We start from the raw sequence: 20,431 nt of genomic DNA, 5'->3' as shown, positions 1-20,431 counted from the left end.
TCTACCTGTGTCTCCACTTTCAAAGAAATATGCAACTACACTCCTAGATTCAAAAGGTGTGGAGCTGAAAAAAGCACAGCAGGTCAAGCAGCATCAGAGGAGCAGGAAAATCAATGTTTCAGGTCGGGATCTCCTGATGAAAGGTCCTGACCTGAAACATCAACTCTCCTGCTCCTCTGATGCTGCTTGATCTGCTTTTTCCAGCTCAATGCTTTATCGACATTGACTTTCCAGCAACTGCAGTCCTCACTGTCTCCAACCTGAACTACCAGGTCTCTCTGTTCAGCAGCACTCCGCAGGGTCCTATGAATAATTGTATAAGTCCTGTCCTGGTTTCCCTTACCACAATGCACTACCTCATATTTATCTAAATTAAACTCTATCTGCCACTCCTCAGCCATTGGCCTATCTGATCTGTGATACTTACCTTCATTGTCCAGTACACCACCTATTTTGGTGTCATCTGCAAACTCACTAACTGTGCCTCTACTTTCACAGCCAGATCATTTATATAAATGACAGAAAGCAGTGGTCCCAGCACTTTTTGACTGTCTGAGGTGCCTTGGATATGTTTATCCTTGAGTTAAATACAGTACATAGTGCCATTGCTAGCACATGCGCAGTTAGCCATTGGGTCTATTGATGAAAGCATTTATTATTGCCTGATTTATTATTGGCATTTTAAGAATGTGCTGTGCCATTAAAGTTGCAATTTTGCAATTTGATCCTAGTTCTGTACATGCCATAAATAGTGAGAAAATATTCTGTCTTGGCATGAACTGAATCGCAACAAAAGACCATGTCTAGTGTAAGGTATCTTATGTGGCAATAGCAATTTGATTGTTGAATGAGGGAGCGCGTCAGCACAGCAGTTTGTTACTGTAATGTGACACTAATTAGATATATTTGCTGCTTTCATTCCGGGCAAAGTGACCAGCTGTTGGGGAGCACTGTGCTTTGGTAAACTGGATCTGTCTCTGGAGTAAATACAAACCTGACTCGGATATAAGGCTAGTCGTGACATAAACAACGCAGACATTGCCTTGTACTTGATTTACTGGGAAGGCTGCTCTATTTCCCCAGTCGCCTGTAATGGCTTTGTAATGAAGTGTATTCATTGGCAGCACTTTCCTCCATTGTAAATTGTTTCCTGCACTACGTGATATCTCTAACATGAGCAAGAACCATTACTTGTAGCCCAAGGGTTCAATTTGTGCATGGACCTTCATTAACAAGGTATCTATCGGATTATGTCCATAAAAGGTTATCCTTCCTCCTTTCTGCATAATTTGACCCATTTCCTTTATTCAAAGGTCCATATCTCCTTAATAGATTGTGATCTCGTCTCATATCCTTCACCAAGATATGAGTGGAAACATCAGGCTTCCCTTGATTTTCAGAAATAATGCTCTGGGATTATTTTTATGTCCACCTTTTAAGTCTCTTTTGCTGTAGTCTCCTGATTCAAAGGCAGTGAATAGGAGGTCCATGCCATGATGTCTGCTAACACTGGTTATGACTAACTGAGTGATCTCCCAATTTCAATTTGTGAAAACTACACTGCAAATATTTCTCTTGTATTCTCATTCCTTGGCCGGTTGGTGATCTTTTAAAGTGGTTGCTTGTCTCTGAAGACTGTTATGTAATATGTCTCTAGCTAAATTACAGGCTTTTACTTCAAAAGCAGGTGTGCCAACCATATCCAGATAGACTGCTAACTAGTGTGTAATGCAAAGATTACTGGGCTGACTGAAGGGGATGGGTCTGAGGGCCCAGAATGGTCACTCCTCTCTTGAATCCCCACTTTCCCAGATATTTTTTGATCTTGATGGTACATGCACCATTTCTAATATTTCTGTGAAAAGTTTTAGCTTTGGCGCAGTTGATAGTGCACTCCACCTTGTGAGTCAAATCATACTCGAGATATTTGAGTATTGAAATCTAGGCCGAAGCATCCAGGGATGTATCTTTTGGATGATACGTTAAACTGAGGCTCCATCTGTCCCTTTCAGGTGACTGGAAAAGATCCATCACACTATCTGAAGACAACCAGGGGAGTTAAAGACTTAATATCCCTTTCCCCCAGAGCACGGATTGCAAGCTTTCCTTTTGGTTTTAAATGTGTGGGAATTTTGTTTACTTTGAATATGCTAGTATTCACATTAGATTGATCATAAAGTTGTGCTTTGGACCTTTGGGTCTGCAGGCTTAATTGTTGAGAAATTCTTTGTGCTGGCTACTGCAAGAAGTGCCTGGAGAGTGTTTTAGTTATGATTTTGAGCCAGATGCCCATGCAGCAAATTGACTTTCTCTGCTAATATTTTGCTCTGACAGTCACTGCTGAGATTTGAAACTTGGAACATGTGGAGGAGTGGAGCATATCATTGTTTTGGGAGGAAATTTCAAACTTTATCAATGGCTTTTGTGAAGATGAGGGCTAATTTTAGGGATAGAGTAGACTTCACCTCAGTACTTCACTTAACAATCACTGTATTGTAATTATCAGTCTCCTATTCTTCTCTAAATTGCAGTCTTTTTAAAGTCATAGCCATAATGTTGCTTAGCATTTTTCAAATATTATATTTCTTGGTTTTTCAGAGTTTATTAACTTATATTATGGTTCTCTGTTTTGCAGATGCATTTGTGAACAGCCAAGAGTGGACTCTTAGTCGATCTGTGCCAGAACTTAAAGTGGTAAGTATGGTTACCAGTGCACTTAAATAAGGCACCATTCCAACAAAAAATATCTTCTTGGAAAATTTTGTTAACATTAGGTGTAATCCTTGATGTTTTTTTGTCTGAATTCTGTGATGAGAGTGTTTTCATTAATAGGTACATTATCAACAAATTTTAAGTACAGGTATACAATCCTTTATCCGAAATTCTTGGGGCCAATTGTTTTTCGGAATTTGGAATTTTCCAGATTTCTGAATAAATGACATTTTCACAGTGAAATAAAAAAAATTATCACACAGCAGACCCAAGTGTAAATAGAAGAGTGCTGAGAGACAATTGACGGCTGTCAGTGCTGGGCCACCCCGCCACATCTAATCTGAGTGACATGGGTCAGGTGGGTGTGGAGTTGTTTTCGCACACCAAACAACCTTGTTATACAGAAAAAAAACTTCACGAGAAACCTTCGGATCTTGGAGCTTTTTGGATTTCGGAATTTTGGATAAAGGTTTGTGCACCTGTAGTCAGTTGAGCTCGTATTGTGACTCACTTGTTAGAAATGACATTCTTTCATAAATAAGGATCTTTCTCTTCAAACAAAAGGAACATTTTCAAGAACAACCAGGTGCCTGGGGAGCCTCTAGTTCCCTGTTGCTTTTTACATGGCAAAACTTTGACCCCTTGGAGTCAACTTGCCAGTTTGAAATTTGAAATTCTTGTGTTTGTTCTGATGAGTGCACAACCAAAAGCTTCAATGAAAGTCATTTTTCATTCTATTCTATATTTTTCCACATAAAGTATTAGAGATGTACAGCGCGGAAACAGACCCTTTGGTCCAACTCATCCAGTAGACCAGACATCCTAAATAAATCTAGTCCCATTTGCCAACATTTGGCCCATATCTCTCTCCACACTTCCTACTCCTGTAACCATCCAGATGCCTTTTAAATGTTGTAATTTACCAACCTCTATCACTTCCTCTGGCAGCTCGTTCCATACATGTCCCACCCTCTGCATGAAAATGTTGCCTCTTAGGTCCCTTGTCAATCTTTCCCCTCTCACCTGAAACCTATGCCCTCTAGTTTTGGACTCCCCTATCTTAGGGAAAAGACCTTTGTTGTTCATCTTTTCCGTATCCCCCATGATTTTGTAAACTTCTATAATGTCACCCCTCAGCCTCTGATGCTCTAGGGAAAATAACCCCAGCTATTCAGCCTCTCCCTATAGCTCAAACCCTCCAGCCGGCGTAATATCCTTGTAAAACTCTTCTGAACCCTTTCATGTTTAACAACATCTTTGCTACAGCAGGGAGACAAAAACTGAGTGCAATATTTTAAAAGTGGCCTCCCCAATGTCCTGTTCAGCTGTAACATAATCTCCCTACTCCTATACTAAATGCACTGGCTAATGAAGGCAAGCTTGCTAAACATAGTCTTCATCACCTTATCTATCTGTGATTCCATTTTCAAGGAGCTATACATGTGCATCCCATGGCCTCTTTGTTTGACAACACTTCCCAGACCTGTATAAGTCCTGCCCTGAATTGCCATACCAAAATGAAACACCTCACATTTAATTAAATTAAACTCTGTCTGCCACTCCTGGGCCCATCTGTCTCTCGAGTAGATTCCCATGGCTGACTCATTCTTGAGTACTTGTTATTCTCTACATAAACCATCCCTGTGTTCCGCTATGAGATTCCAGTGTGTAACTCAAGTGTCTGTTATTCTATATAACTTCTCAATTACAGTCCAGTCTATAACTCACTCCCCATTATTGGTTATTGGATGCGTAAACTACAACGAATCCCTCAACTATAGTCCTGTCAGTAACTCGCTCTATCATGTCTGTTATGCTATGTATAAACTTGCTGAGAAATCTGTTATATTCCAGTCTGTAACTCATTACAAACTAAATGGTTGAATGTTGAACTGGGAGCAGGAACAGAGAAAGCTGCAGTTTTAATTTCTGCTACATTCTGTTTCTCCAGAAAAATTAGTTTTATGGAATGCAGCCGTTCAATACTGCAGCTCAATACCATCTCCTTGAGGGCTAATAGGAATGGGGGATAAATGTTAGCCCAGCCAGTGATGCTCATATCCTGTGAATGAATGAAAAAAAAGGCCCTTGCCTTCCCAATCACTTGCTACCCCTGCAGACAAACTCCGTGTGAGTTATATGCCAGGATACCCAGATCCCTTTGGACCTCAGAGTCCTGAAACATCTCCACAGTTAAACTGAAGTCTCTTTATTCAGGTGCAAACCGTTTCTCTTGTAGAATTTATGCTTACCACAAAACATACCCCAGTGATCCAAGAATTTAAATCCTTGCTTCCTGAACCAGTTCCCCAGCCACATATTCAAGTCCATTATTTTCCACTTGATACTGCATTGGACAAAGTTTTACCCACTCATTTACTAACTCTACCTTACTCAAATTGAAAACCCCTTATACCCTCTTCACAATTTACCTTCCAAACTATTCTCACCAATAACATGTTCAAAAAAGACTGATCTGATTTAATGCCTGTTGAAATCCAAATATCCTTCTGTCACTCTCTGTCCTTTGGTTAGTGTTTGTCTCTGCCTGTTTCTGTCTCCTCCCGGAATAGCTTCCCCTGACACTGATCTTTGCCGAAGCTGGATGTTGCAGTACAGCTTGAGAAACATTGGCATTGCTATTTCGTTGAAGTTACTGTTTGTTTGTTTGTTTATTTTTATTTACTTAATCAATGAGTGTTGTTAAGCCACACTATTCTAAGAGCATCAATGCCAAGCCTGGCTCTTCCCTTACCCACTGTTCAGAAAAATCTATGTTGTAACATGGCTCTTTGAAACACACTTTGGCTTTTTCCACACTTCCTTCCCTATCAATACGAGGATGCTGGCTCATTTCTGCTCTCATGAAGAATTGAATTTTTTTTTGTCTTTAGTTCACTGAGATATTGGAGGAATACAATGGCCTTATTTATTTCTAATTTATGCTGCAGAAAATTACTCACCTATGAGTTCTTTGCAAACATACAATTTCTTATTTGAGAGTTTTTATCATGTAATTGCTTATTCATCTTGAGACATCTGATCTGTATGTGTGACATGTTGGCATGATCACAGTGATGTAGAATATATATTAGTTTAAAATTGCTTCTAACACATAGAAATACAAATATTTTCCATGCTGGATATGTAATTCCTCAATTGTTGTTTAGAAGAATAGCATTTTTGTGGAAAATCGTTAGCTTCCAAATTGCAGATTTCAGTTTGGTGTCTGCGTTGGTTATCACTTGTTGTTAAGTAAATAAGCAAGGCTAGGTTATGGAAGCAGCATTTCCTTTACCAGAATTTAACAAAGAAAATGATCAAATGCTTTCACTTTCCTGTGTACAACAGAAAAATACTGGATTTTGCAAAAGAATAATTGGGTGGAATCTAATTGTCAGAGCCTGTCCTATGATAGTGATTTCCAGAGCAGATATTGCTCAAGCGTCTCCTGTTATACCTCCCCCACAACAGAATAGTCATTCAGATGCCTTCTGTATTCTGGGGTGCTTCTCACTCCTGAGCTTTCAAACAATAACTTAGCAATGTTCAAGGTGAACTCTGCAATGTCAGAATGCTGCTGCTGCTCCTATTTTCCGCATTGTGTTTGAAGGAATGGAGAAATAGTCAACAATTTGTTGTATGCATGACCATCATTTGTTGCATTTGATTTGGTTTGATTTAGGTGACAAGTCGCAAAAGGACCCAGATGTCAATGCACATGTGGAATTAATGTCCTTTGCAATGAAACATGGTTAATGTAGCTTTGATCCACTCTCTGCAATCTAATACACTTCTCTGGGCAGGTGACAAGGGCATAGCTTGCTGCCTTCACCCTTCAGCCTTGTGCATGTTTTCCCTCTCCCATCCTCCCCTTGCAGCTGTGCTTTGCTGTCCCCATTTCTTACAGCCACTTCTGTGCATTCTTGTTGCTGTTCTCCTTGCCTTCCCCACTCATGTGCAGCCACTCTCAAGTGATTGCCAATCATCTTATCAGACTCTGTATTTGCATGGCTGCCCTCCCCCACTCTCATATGCAGCTGCCTTTTTTTGCTTTCCCCTGTCAAGTGTGTGGTTACCAACCCTCACCATCTCTCGGTCTATAATATATGCAAGTAAGGGTCACTCCTCTCCTCCCTGACCTCTCACCTTCATCCCCTCCCCCACTCACCCATTGTACTCTATGCTACTTTCTCCCCACCCCCAGCCTCCTCTAGCTTATCTCTCCAGGCTCACTACCTTTATTCCTGATGAAGGGCTTTTGCCCGAAACGTCGATTTCGAAGCTCCTTGGATGCTGCCTGAACTGCTGTGCTCTTCCAGCACCACTAATCCAGAATCTGGTTTCCAGCATCTGCAGTCATTGGTTTTACCTAGCACAAGTAACCCAGCTAGTGAGTCTCTAGATCCTGCCCACAGTTTCCAAAGTACAAGTCAAGAATGTGATGGAATACTCTTCATTGGCTTGGACAAATGCTACTCCAACAGTACTCTGGAAGCTTCACACTATCTCAGACAAATCACTCCGATTGATTGGCCCTTTATTCCATGTATTCAACATTCACTCACTTTGCCATGGGTGCCTAGTAGTAGTAATATGTATCGTGTAGAAGATGCAGAACAGCAACTCATCAAATCTCCTTCAATAGCACCTTCTAAACATAGAAACCCTACATGACAGAAGCAGACCATTCGACACAACGAGTCCATACTGGCCCTCCGAAGAGCATCCCACCCAGACCCGCCCTGTCCCTGTAACCCTGCATTCCCATGGCTAACCCCAGCCTGCACATCCTGGACACTGGCCAATCCACCTAACCTGCACACCTTTGCACTGTGGGAGGAAACTGGAGCACCCAGAGGCAACCCACACGGAGAGAATGTGCAAACTCCACACAGACCAGGATGGAATCAAACCCAGGTACATGGAGCTGTGAGGCATCAGTGCTAACCACTGAGCCACCGTGCCACAATCACATATCCGCAGCCTCTGACATTTAAATGGATAGAGCAGTGCTTTCACAGGAACACCATCGCTTATAAATTCCTCTCCAAGCTGTGCACAATTCTGACCTGGATCTATATCATGTTTCTTCACTGTCACTGGGTCAAAATCCATGAACACCCTGCCTAAAAGCACTGTTGGTGTATGTTGGCTTTTCGCATCAGAAAGCGGCGGGAGCTGGGTGGAAGTGAAGGCAGAGCGCAAAGCTGGTCGAGAAGGTAAGTGATTGTTATTTAAGAACATACCTCGACGCCAACGGTCTTTTCGCATCAGAGAGCGGCGGGAGCTGGGCGGAAGTGAAGGCAGAGCGCAAAGCTGGTCGGGAAGGAAAGTGATTGTTATTAGATTGGGTGTGTTCTAAACCCCAGATCCTACAAAGTGGGGCCTCCCTCCCTCCCTCCTCCTCTAACCTAAATTAAAAGTCCACAGACTTGCCCCAGAAAGAGGGTCCAAGGAAGTTCCTGTGGATTGAAGAGTGAGGCTTAACTCAGGAGTCTTTGACAAGGAAGTTGAGTGAAGTGATTACGCCACAGTTGAAGAGGGTGAAGACATGACTGCCAAGCTGGTTCAGTTCGCTACGTGCTTGATGTGGGAGATCAACGACTCTGGTGTGTCTGGCTCGTATAAGTGTGGAAAGTGTGTGCACGTTCAGCTACTGACAGAGCATATTGCAGCACTGATGAAAGAACTCGAGAGAACGAGATCTTTCTGGACAAGACCTTCAGCGAGGTTATTACACCAATCGTACCAGAAGAGAGCAGACGATGAGGAAGGCAAAGAGGAGACAGGTGCAAGAGACCCCGGGGGAAGTACCTGTCAGGAAAAATCTTTTGGAAACAGTAGAGACAGATGACACTGCCAGTTCGCAAGGTGGCCAGGTCTGTCAATCAAACGTTGGCGCAGAGGCAGAGCGGAAGAGTCAGACATCGCACAGAGCCGTGGTAATAGGGGACTCCATAGTGAGAGGAACTGACCGGGGTTTTTGTGGCAGCAGGCGGGACTTAAGGATGGTGTGTTGCCTTCCTGGTGACAGGGTTAAAGACATCACAGAGTGCAGGAAATCCTCAAGGGCGAAGGTAAAGAGCCAGAGGTGGTGGTACATGTCGGCACAAATGATGTCGGGAAGAAGAGGAGGAACATACTACAGTAGGACTTCGGAGAAATAGGAAGAAGGCTGAAAAGCAGGACGTCCAGGGTGGTCATCTCCGGTTTGCTTCCAGTTCCTTGGGCTGGTGAGGCCAGAAACAGGGAGATAATGGACTTGAATGTGTGGCTGGGGAACTGGTTCAGGAAGCAAGGATTTAAATTCTTGGATCACTGGGGTATGCTTTGTGGTAAGCATAAATTCTACAAGAGAAACGGTTTGCACCTTAATAGGTTAGGGACCAGCATTCTGGTAGGCAGGTTTGCTACTGCAACACAGCTACGTTTAAACTAAGTAGCGGGGGGGAGGGGACAAACTGGATGTTTAAGAAGGAAATTGAAGGGAAAGTTAGAACAAGGGAAGTCAAGAAAGACAACTGTATCAATGAAGCAAAAACTCAAAGGGATCATGCTGTAAGGTTGAGTGAAATAGGAGTTGATGGGAAGGGGGAGGGCAGTAATAAGTTAAAAATACGATACATGAATGCACAAAGCATTAGAAATAAGATGGATGAGCTTGAGGCTCTTTTAGAAATTGGCAGATACGATATTGTGGGGATAACTGAGACGTGGCTTCAAGTGGACAGGGCCTGGGAAATGAATATTCAAGGTGACACGTGCTATTGTAAAGACAGACTGATGGGCAGAGGGGGTGGGGTGGCCATGTTGGTAAGGGATGATATTCAGTCCCTTGCGCGGGGGGACCTAGAATCAGGGGATGTAGAGTCAGTGTGGATAGAGCTGAGAAATTCTAAGGGTAAAAAGACCCTCTTGGAAGTTATCTACAGGCCCCCAAACAGTTGTCTGGATGTTGGATGTAAGTTGAATCAGGAGCTGAAATTGGCCAGTCGCAAAGATGTTACTACAATTGTTATGGGGGAATTCAACATGCAGGTAGACTTGGAGAGTCAGGATGGTATTGGACCTCAAGAAAGAAACTTTGTGGAGTGCCTCAGAAATGGATTCTTAGAACAGCTGGTGCTGGTGCTGGAGCCGACCAGGGAGAAGGCAATTCTGGATCTGGTATTGTGCAACGAGCCAGAATTGGTCCGGGACTTCGAAGTGAAGGAGCCATTGGGAAGTAGTGACCATAATACAATAAGCTTCAATCTGCAATTTGAGAGGGAGAGGGTACAATTGGAAGTGACAATATTTCTGTTGAATAAAGGGAACTATGGAGCTATGATGGAGGAGCTGGCCAAAGTTCAATGATGCAATACCTTAGCAGGGATGACAGTGGAGGAACAATGGCGGATATTTCTGTGTATAATGCAGAAGTTGCAAGATCAGTTCATTGCAAAAAGGAAGAAAGATCCTAGGAGGAGGCATGGGTGGCCATGGCTGACAAGGGAAGTTAAGAAACATATAAAGTTAAAAGAGAAAAAGTATAACATAGCAAAGATAAGTGGGAAAACGGAGGACTGGGAAGCTTTTAAAGAACAACAGAGGATTACTAAGAAGGAAATACGCAGAGAAATTGAGGTACGAAGGTAAACTGGCCAAAAATATAAAGGAGGATAGTAAAAGCTTTTTTAAGTATGTGAAAGGCAAAAAAATAGTTAAAACTAAAATTGGGCCCTTGAAGACAGAAACAGGGGAATATATTACGGGGAACAAAGAAATGGCAGAAGATTGAATTGGTACTTCAGATCTGTGTTCACTGGGGAAGACACAAGCAATCTCCCTGAGGTAACAGTGGCTGAAGGATCTGAACTGAAGGGAATTTATATTTGCCAGGAATTGGTGTTGGAGAGACTGTTAGGTCTGAAGGCTGATAAGTCCCCGGGGCCTGATGGTCTACATCCCAGGACATTGAAGGAGGTGGCTCGAGAAATCGTGGATGCGTTGGTGATTATTTTCCAGAATTTGATAGATTCGGGATCAGTTCCTGCGGATTGGAGGGTGGCTAATGTTGTACCACTTTTTAAGAAAGGTGGGAGAGAGAAAGCAGGAAATTATAGACCAGTTAGTCTGACCTCAGTGGTGGGAAAGATACTGGAGTCTATTATAAAGGATGAAATTACGACACATCTGGATAGTAGTAACAGGATAGGTCAGAGGCAGCATGGATCTATGGAAGGGAAATCATGCTTGACTAATCTTCTGGAATTTTTTGAGGATGTAACTCTGAAGATGGACGAGGGAGATCCAGTAGATGTAGTGTACCTGGACTTTCAGAAAGCTTTTGATAAAGTCCCACATAGGAGGTTAGTGAGCAAAATTAGGGCGCATGACATTGGGGGCAAAGTACTAACTTGGATTGAAAGTTGGTTGGCTGATGGGAAATAAGAGTAGCGATAAACGGCTCCATTTCGGAATGGGAGGTAGTGACCAGTGGGGTACTGTAGGGATCAGTACTGGGACCACAGCTTTTTACAATATATATTAATGATATAGAAGATGGTATTAGCAATAACATTTGCAAATTTGCTGATGATACTAAGCTGGGTGGCAGGGTGAAATGTGATGAGGATGTTAGGAGATTACAGGGTGACCTGGACAAGTTAGGTGAGTGGTCAGATGCATGGCAGATGCAGTTTAATGTGGATAAATGTATGGTTATCCACTTTGGTGGCAAGAACAGGAAGGCAGATTACTACCTAAATGGAATCAATTTAGGTAAAGGGGCAGTACAGAGAGATCTGGGTGTTCTTGTACACCAGTCAATGAAGGTAAGCATGCAGGTACAGCAGGTAGTGAAGAAGGCTAATAGCATGCTGGCCTTCATAACAAGAGGGATTGAGTATAGAAGCAAAGAGGTTCTTCTATAGCTGTACAGGGCCTGGTGAGACCACACCTGGAGTACTGTGTGCAGTTCTGGTCTCCAAATTTGAGGAAAGACATTCTGGCTATTGAGGGAGTGCAGCGTAGGTTCACGAGGTCATTTCCTGGAATGGTGGGATTACCTTACACTGAAAGACAGGAGCAACTGGGCTTGTATACCCTTGACTTTAGAAGACTCAGAGGGGATCTGATTGAGACGTTTATGATTATTAAAGGATTGGACACTCTGGAGGCAGGAAACATGTTTCTGCTGATGGGTGAGTGCCGAACCAGAGGACACAGCTTAAAAATACGGGTAGACCATTTAGGACAGAGATGAGGAGAAACTTCTTCACCCAGACAGTGGTGGCTGTGTGGAATGCTCTGCCCCAGGGGGCAGTGGAGGCCCAGTCTCTGGATTCATTTAAGAAATAGTTGGATAGAGCTCTCAAGGATTGTGGAATCAAGGGTTATGGAGATATGGCAGGAACAGGATACTGATTAAGGATGATCAGCCATGATCATATTGAATGGTGGTGCGGGCTTGAAGGGCAGAATGGCCTACTCCTGCACCTATTGTCTATTGTATATTGTCTAAACCACATAGACTACAGTTCAAGAAGGTAGCTCACCATCAGTTTTTAAAGGGCAGTTTAGGATGGGAAATAAAAATGTTGCAGTTAAGGACCTGCCATTTAACTTCCACAGCCAATGTGAACCAGTCTGACTACTCTGCTCAGTGTGAGCTCTGGTTTCTAGCCTTGTTGGCTGTCTGAGTTAAGATGTTACAGTTCAGCATCTAGACTAGTCAGTGAAATGCAGTTATATCCTGATGAAGGTCTTTTGCCTGAAACGTCCATTTTTCTGCTCCTCTGATGCTGCCTGACCTGCTGTGCTTTTCCAGCACCACACTTTCTACTCTAATCTCCAGCATCTGCAGTCCTCACTTTTGCCGAGTGATATGCACAACCTGTGAATGGATCAAGAAAACACAGGACAAATTATGTGTAGTACAGGTACTGTATATAACTGTCTACTGAACAACCTTGGAATGACATTCTACCCAGTCACACTGTTGTGTTCCTCTCTGTTGTTCATCTCTCTATCAGTGACACTTCTTTACTATCTTTCACATATTGCAAACCCACAAGGAGCACTTAACTTCCACAGTAATTTGATAATTTATTACAGCTCTCAAAAATTGTCCCCTCCTTTTCTCTACCAAAATAAACAGTGATTTATCTACATTGTTAGAGGATGGATAATTAGGTGCTAGAAGACGGATGATTCTTCCTGCTCAAGAGAGCAATCTCCTAGTTATCGTGAGTGAGTTATGTAATGCTTCCTAATAGAGAAAGTAAGCAGTTTTTCATTGGTCTTTCTTTCGAATAATTTTCTGCATTCAAAATCTCACACATTTTTACTTTTAGAAAAACATGTGAAGGTAATGCCTGATTGCTGGCCTGAAATTTTAGGGCTGGTTCTCTGCTTGCTTTGATGGTTCAGCAAGTCAAATAGTGTGCTTTGCACCAACTGTTTCCACACACTGGCTACCACTGACCAATCTTGTTCAGTGCTCAGCATATCTTATTAAGTTGCCTCTAATGACACGTAGCTTATTGGAAGTAGTGGTCATGTATTGCCCACTAATAACAAAGCACCAAAACAGACCCTTCGGCCCAACTCATCCATGCCAACCAGACTCCCTAAATTGAACTAGCCCCATCTGCCTGCATTTGGCCCATGTCCCTCTCAACCTTTCCTTATCCAATACCTGCCCAAATATCTTTTAAAAATTGTAATTATACTCGCCTCTACCACTTCTTAGAGTCATAGTCATACAGCATGGAAGCAGACCCTTCGGTCCAACCTGTCCACGCCGACCAGATATCCCAACCCAATCTAGTCCCACCTGCCAGCACCCGGCCGATATCCCTCCAAACCCTGTCTATTCATATACCCATCCAAATGCCTCTTAGGATGTTGAAATTGTACCAGCCTCCACCACATTCTCTGGCAGCTCATTCCATACATGCACCCCCTGCTGTGTGAAAAAGTTGTCTCTTTGGTCTCTTTTATATCTTTCCCCTCTCACCCTAAACCTATGCCCTCTAGTTCTGGATTCCCCGATCCCAGTGAAAAGACTTTGTCTATTTATCCTATCCATTCCCCTCATAATTTTGTAAACCTCTATTAGGTCACCCCTCAGCCTCTGAAGCTCCAGGGAAAACAGCCCCAGCTTGTTCAGCCTCTCCCTATAGCTCAAATCCTCCAACCCTGGCAGCTTGTTCCATACGTGCACCATGCTGTGTGAAAAAGTTTCCCCTGAAGCCTCATTTAAATGTTTCCCCTTTCACCTTAAACCTATGCCATCTAGTTTTGGACTCCGCTATCCTGGGGACGAAAAACCTTGATTATTCACTCTGATCATGCCCTTCATGATTTTATAAACAGCTTTAAGGTCACCTTTCAGCTTCCTCTGCTCCGGGGAAAGAAATCCCAGCCTATCCAGCCTCTGCATCTAACTCAAACCCTCCAGTCTTGGGTAACCGACTTGTAAATCTTTTTTGCACCCTTTACAGTTTAATAACATCCTCCCAATAGCAGGGCGACCAGAATTGTGCACAGCACTTTAAATGTGGCTAAGCAATAAGTTGTACAGCCTTAATATAACATTCCAAGTCTGTACTCAATGCTCTGACTGATGAAGGATGAATAATTTTAGAAAAGCTAATGTTTATTTTTCTGTCAAGGAGCAAGAATACAAATGCATGAAAGTTATGTTATTGTCATGAAGAGCTCTGGTAAGATTTCATTGGGAATGCTTCTGTTCTGGAAGGATACGTTCAGTCCTGGAATGGATACAGATGCCCTAATTTACATAAAAAAGGCTAAATTGCAAAGATGGGCTGTATGGCCTCAGCTTGTAATCCTTGAGTATAAAAGTTTAAGGAGTGATCAAATTGAAAGACATAAAATTGTTAAATGATTTGAGGTAAGCAATGAGAAACTGTTTTCCAAGGTGGGGAGTCTAAGGCAGGAGGGTGTAATCTTAGAGCTAGGCTAATCAGGGATATTGTCGCAAAGCACTTCTTCACAATAAGGGTAGTGGCACACTGAACACTGGACACTGTCCCTTAACCAAAGTTTGAGGTTGTGTGTCATTCAAGAACTGAGGTTAATAAATATTTATTAAGCAAGGGTATTAATGAATGTGGAATGGAAAGTAAACTTGAATGAGATTGCCATGATCTAATTGCATGGTGAAACAAGCTCAAGAAGCTCATATGCTTGAACCTGAATCTAACTCCAGTGATCTTGTATGACCTTTGTGCAGTGCTGTAAACCTCCAGAGGCAATAGCAAGTGTCAGCCAACAACCACTTTTTTAGCAGATCTGGATGTGAGTGTGTACAGACAGGCACCAGAACTGTCCTGGGGAAATAGTGGGTTTGCGATCAGGGACATTCTACATCCAGAATACAAAGGAATTGGGAATGTGATATATATGACTTAAGAACAATAATGCCAAACCTTGTCTCTATGTATCCATTTGATACTGAACTAATATCAACTTGCCTTATTGGGTAGCACACTCTCCTGTGAACTCTGAAATCATGGCTTTAAGTCCCACTTCAGATATTTGAGCACACCATCCAGTTTAACTCTTCCACTGCAGTACTGAGGGCATGCTGCACTTGTGGAAGTGCTGTCTTTCAGCTGAGACATGTCTGCTCCACTGAGTGGTTCTAAAAGTTCCCATGGCACAGTTTCAGAGAAGAGCATGGGAGTTCTCCCAGTGTCTTGGCCAACATTTATTTCTTAACTAGTATCAGGCAAAGTCGATGATCCATTACTGATTAAATGTAAATTGCTAAATTCAAATTGTCTATCAATGTTTCCTCATTAGAATAATAATTCTTCAGAAAATCTTCATTGACTAGGGACTATTTTGAGTTATTCTTAGATCACGAGACTTTTTATTCAATCGTGGGATGTGGGAGTTGCAGCCTGGCCAGCATTAATTGCCCAATTCTAGTTACCCTTGAGAAGGTGGTGGTGAGCTGACTTGTTGAACCCCTGCAGTCCATGTGCTGTAGGTTGACACACAATTTTCGGTAGGGAGGGAATTCCAGGATTTTGACCTACTGACAGTGACAGAATAACAATATATTTTCAAGTTAAGATGGTTCATAGCTTGGAGGGAAACTTGCAGGTGGTGGTGTTCAATTGTATCTGCTGCCCTTGTCCTTCTAGATGGAAATGGTCATGGATTGGAACGTGCTGTCAAAGGATGTTTGGTGAATTTTTGCAATGCATCTTGTAGATAGTGATCACTGCTGCGACTAAGCGTTAGTCGTGGAGGGAGTAGATGTGCTGCCAGTCAAGTGGCCAGCTTTGACCTGGATGGTGTCAAGCTTCTTCAGTGTTGCACCCATCCAGGTAAGTGGGAGTTTTGCATCACACTCCTGACTTGTTTACTAACACCTTCCACCCCAACCTCAAATTTACCTGGACCGTCTCAGACTCCTCTCTCCCCTTCCTAGACCTCTCCATTTCTATCTCAGGTGACCGACTCAACACGGACATTCACTATAAACCAACCGACTCCCACAGCTACCTAGATTACACCTCCTCCCACCCTGCCCCCTGTAAAAACGCCATCCCATATTCCCAATTCCTTCGCCTCCGCCGTGTCTGCTCCCAGGCGGACCAATTCCAATACCGAACAATCCAGATGGCCTTCTCCTTCAAAGACCGCAATTTCCCCTCAGACGTGGTTGACGATGCTCTCCACCGCATCTCCTCCACTTCCTGCTCCTCCGCCCTTAAACCCTGCCTCTCCAATCGCCACCAGGACAGAACCCCACTGGTCCTCACCTACCACACCAACCTTGGTGGGCGGCATGGTGGCACAGTGGTTAGCACTGCTGCCTCGCAGCGCCAGAGACCCAGGTTCAATTCCCGCCTCAGGCGACTGACTGTGTGGAGTTTGCACGTTCTCCCCTCAGACGTGGTTGAGGAAACCCTGCGTGGGTTTCCTCCGGGTGCTCCGGTTTCCTCCCACAGTCCAAAGATATGCAGGTCAGGTGAATTGGCCATGCTAAATTGCCCGTAGTGTTAGGTAAGGGGTAAATGTAGGGGTATGGGTGGGTTACGCTTCGGCGGGTCGGTGTGGGCTTGTTGGGCCGAAGGGCCTGTTTCCACACTGTAAAAGTAATCTAATCTAATCTAACCTCCAGATACATCGTATCATCCTTTGTCATTTCCGTCACCTCCAAACAGACCCCACCACCAAGGATACATAGAACATAGAAGAATACAGCGCAGTACAGGCCCTTCGGCCCTCGATGTTGCGCCGATCCAAGCTCACCTAACCTACACTAGCCCACTATCCTCCATATGCCTATCCAATGCCCGCTTAAATGCCCATAATGAGGGAGAGTCCACCACTGCTACTGGCAGGGCATTCCATGAACTCACGACTCGCTGAGTAAAGAACCTACCCCTAACATCTGTCCTATACCTACCCCCCCTTAATTTAAAGCTATGCCCCCTTGTAATAGCTGACTCCATACATGGAAAAAGATTCTCACTGTCGACCCTATCTAAACCCCTAATCATCTTGTACACCTCTATCAAGTCACCCCTAAACCTTCTTTTCTCCAATGAAAACAACCCCAAGTGCCTCAGCCTTTCCTCATACGATCTTTAATTTCCCTCCCCTCCCCTATCAGCGTTCCGGAAAGACCACTCCCTCCACGACTCCCTCGTCAGATCCACACCCCTCCCACCAACCCAACCTCCACTCCCGGCACCTTCCCCTGCAACCGCAAGAAATGCAAAACTTGCGCCCACACCTCCCCCTTTACTTCCCTCCAAGGCCCCAAGGGATCCTTCCATATCCATCACAAATTCACCTACATCTTCATACACATCATTTACTGCATCTGCTGCACCCGATGTGGCCTCCTCCACATTGGGGAGACAGGCCGCCTACTTGCGGAACGTTTCAGAGAACACCTCAGGGACACCTGCACCAACCAACCCAACCACCCCGTGGCTGAACACTTTAACTCCCCCTCCCACTCCGCCAAGGACATGCTGGTCCTTGGCCTCCTCCATCGCCAGACCATGGCAACACGTCGTGTGGAGGAAGAACGCCTCATCTTCCGCCTAGGAACCCTCCAACCACAAGGGATGAATACAGATTTCTCCAGCTTCCTCATTTTCCCTCCCCCCACCTTATCTCAGTCCCAATCCTCGGAATCAGCACCACCTTCTTGACCTGCAATCTTCTTCCCGACCTCTCCGCCCCCACCCCCTCTCCGGCCTATCACCCTCACCTTAACCTCCTTTCACCTATCGCATTCCCAACGCCCCTCCCCCAAGTCCCTCCTCCCTACCTTTTATCTTAGCCTGCTTGGCACATCCTCCTCATTCCTGAAGAAGGGCTAATGCCCGAAACGTCGATTCTCCTGCTCCTTGGATGCTGCCTGACCTGCTGCGCTTTTCCAGCAACACATTTTTCACTCCTGACTTGTGCCTTGTACATTGTAGATTGGCTTTGGGGAGTTGGGAGGTGAGTTACTGGCAGCAGTATTCCTAGCCTCTGACCTGCTGTGACCTGTTATCTTTATGGCAAGTCCAGTTGAACCTCTGGTCAATGGTAACTCTCAGGATGTAGATAGTTGGATATTCAAAGATGGTAGTGCCATTGAATGTCAGGGGGCAGTGGTTAGATTGTCGCTTCTGGAGATGGCCATTGCCTGGAAATTCTGTGGTGCAAATGTTACTTGCCATTTATTAGTCCAAGCTTGGAAATTGTCCATGTTTTGTTGCATTTGAACATGAATTGGTTCAATCTCTGAGGAATCATGAATGAAGCTGAACATTCTGCAATCATCGGCGAATATCTCCACTTCTGACCTTATGATGGAGAGAAGATTATTGGTTACGCTGCTGAAGATGGTTGGGTCTCGGACAATAGTTTGAGAAACTCTTGCCGAGATGTCCAGGAACTAAAATGACTGACCTCCAACAACCACAACCATCTTCCTATGTACCAGGTATGACTCCAACCAGCAGAGACTATGCAATTGATACCAACTGAGCCCAGTTTTGGTAGGGTTCCTTGATGCAACTCTCAGTCAAGTACACCTTGATGTCAAGGGCAGTCACTTTCACCTTACCTCTGGAATTCAGCTCCTTTGTCCATGTTTGAACCTAAGACTGCAATGAGGTCAAAAGCTGCGTGGCCCTGGCAGAACCCAAACTGGACATCACTGAGCAGGTTATTGCTGAGCAGATGCCACTTGGTAGCACTGTTGATGACACCTTCCTTCACTTCATTGTTGATTGAGAATAGACTGGGGCAGTAATTGGCCAGGTTGGATTTGTCCCACCTTCTGTACCCAGGACATACCTGGGTGATTTTCCACATTGTCAGGTAGTTTCCAATGCTGTAACCATACTGAAAGAGCTTGGCTAGGGGAGCGGCAAGTTGTGGAGCTCAAGTCTTCAGTACTATTGCCAGAATGTTGTTAGGGCCCCTGTAGTATCCAGTGTCTCCAGTGTTTCTTGATATCACAGCATGAGTTGAAATAGCTGAAGACCGGTGTCTGTGGTGCTGGGAATTACTTAAAAAAGCCTACTTAAAAAGCCAAAATCTTCATTTCTGACTAAAAATTCCTGCAAATACTTGAGCCTTAACTTTTGCATTGATGAGTTGGGCTCTTCCAGTGAGTTGTTTAATTGTCCACCATCATTCATGACTGGATGTGGTAGGACTGAAGAGCTTAGATCTGATCTTTTGCTTGTGAGATTGCTTAGCTCTGTCTGTTACTTGCTGCTAATGATATAGTCCTGTTTGGTAGCTTCACAATTCTTAGGTATGCCTGGTACTACTGCTGTCGTGCCTTTCTGTACTGTCCATTGAACCAGGGTTGATCTCCTGGCTTAATGGTAATGTTGAGTGGGGGATATTGTGGGCTATGAGGTTGCAGATTGTGTTGAGTACAATTGTGCTGTTGTTGATGGCCCATTGTGCCTCATGAATGCCCAAACCTGATTTGCTAGATCTGTTCAAACTCTGTCCAGTGTGAAAGTGGGACATTGTCATCACAAGGACCATGCAATGGTCACTCTTACTAATAATGTCATGTACCTGCCTCTGCAGCGGGCAGATTGGTAAAGGTGAGGTCAAGTGTATTTTTCTCTCTTGCTTCCATCATCATCTCTTGCAAATGACCTAGCAGCTTTGATCTTTCGGACCCAACAGGCTCGATCATTAGTGCTGCTGCTGAGCTACTGTTGGTGGTCATTAAAGTACCCCACCCATACCACACTCTCTACTTTCTCCAAGTGTTGCTCAACGTAAAGGAGTACTGATTCATCAGTTGAGAGGCGATGGTACATGGTAATCAGCATGAAGTTTCTTTGTCCATGTTTAACCTGAAACCATGAGACTTCGTGGGATCTTGAGTCAATGTTAGGAATTCCCAGGCAACGCCTTCCTGACTGTACCACTATGCTCCCACCTCTGCTTGCCAGTGGAACACGACATCTCCAGGGATGATGAAGGTGGTTTCTGAGGTATTGTAAGATATGAATCAGTGATAATGACTTTGTCAAGCTGTTGCTTGACCAGTGCATGAGATAGCTCTCCCAATTTGGGCATGAACCCCAGATGTTGGAGGGTCCACAAAGCGGTTTCTGCCATTGTCATTTCTAGTGCTTAGGTCGATGCCAGTGCTCCGTTTGGTTTCATTTATTTCTTGATATTTCAGAGCAGTTGATACAACGGAGTT

The 20,431-nt window shown here is 44.0% G+C and overlaps 1 protein-coding gene across 8 annotated transcripts in view; it reads left to right on the top strand.

Annotated features, from left to right (window-relative positions):
* Nucleotides 1-20,431, top strand: part of agap1 (ArfGAP with GTPase domain, ankyrin repeat and PH domain 1) — a 766,011-nt gene that overhangs the window by 339,662 nt on the left and 405,918 nt on the right. For all 8 annotated transcript variants that reach the window (XM_043693252.2, XM_043693251.2, XM_043693245.2 and 5 more), the window contains exon 2: nt 2,636-2,694. In XM_043693252.2, coding sequence (XP_043549187.1) covers nt 2,636-2,694 — 59 coding nt within the window. The remainder of the gene's footprint in view (nt 1-2,635; nt 2,695-20,431) is intronic.

The sequence above is a fragment of the Chiloscyllium plagiosum genome, unplaced genomic scaffold, assembly GCF_037043375.1.
Source record: "Chiloscyllium plagiosum isolate Xiang-an unplaced genomic scaffold, Cpla_swu_hap1 HiC_scaffold_7, whole genome shotgun sequence".
NCBI lineage: Eukaryota > Metazoa > Chordata > Chondrichthyes > Orectolobiformes > Hemiscylliidae > Chiloscyllium > Chiloscyllium plagiosum.
The sequence above is the reverse complement of the archived record's forward strand: the minus strand, read 5'-3'. Positions and strand labels throughout refer to the sequence as shown.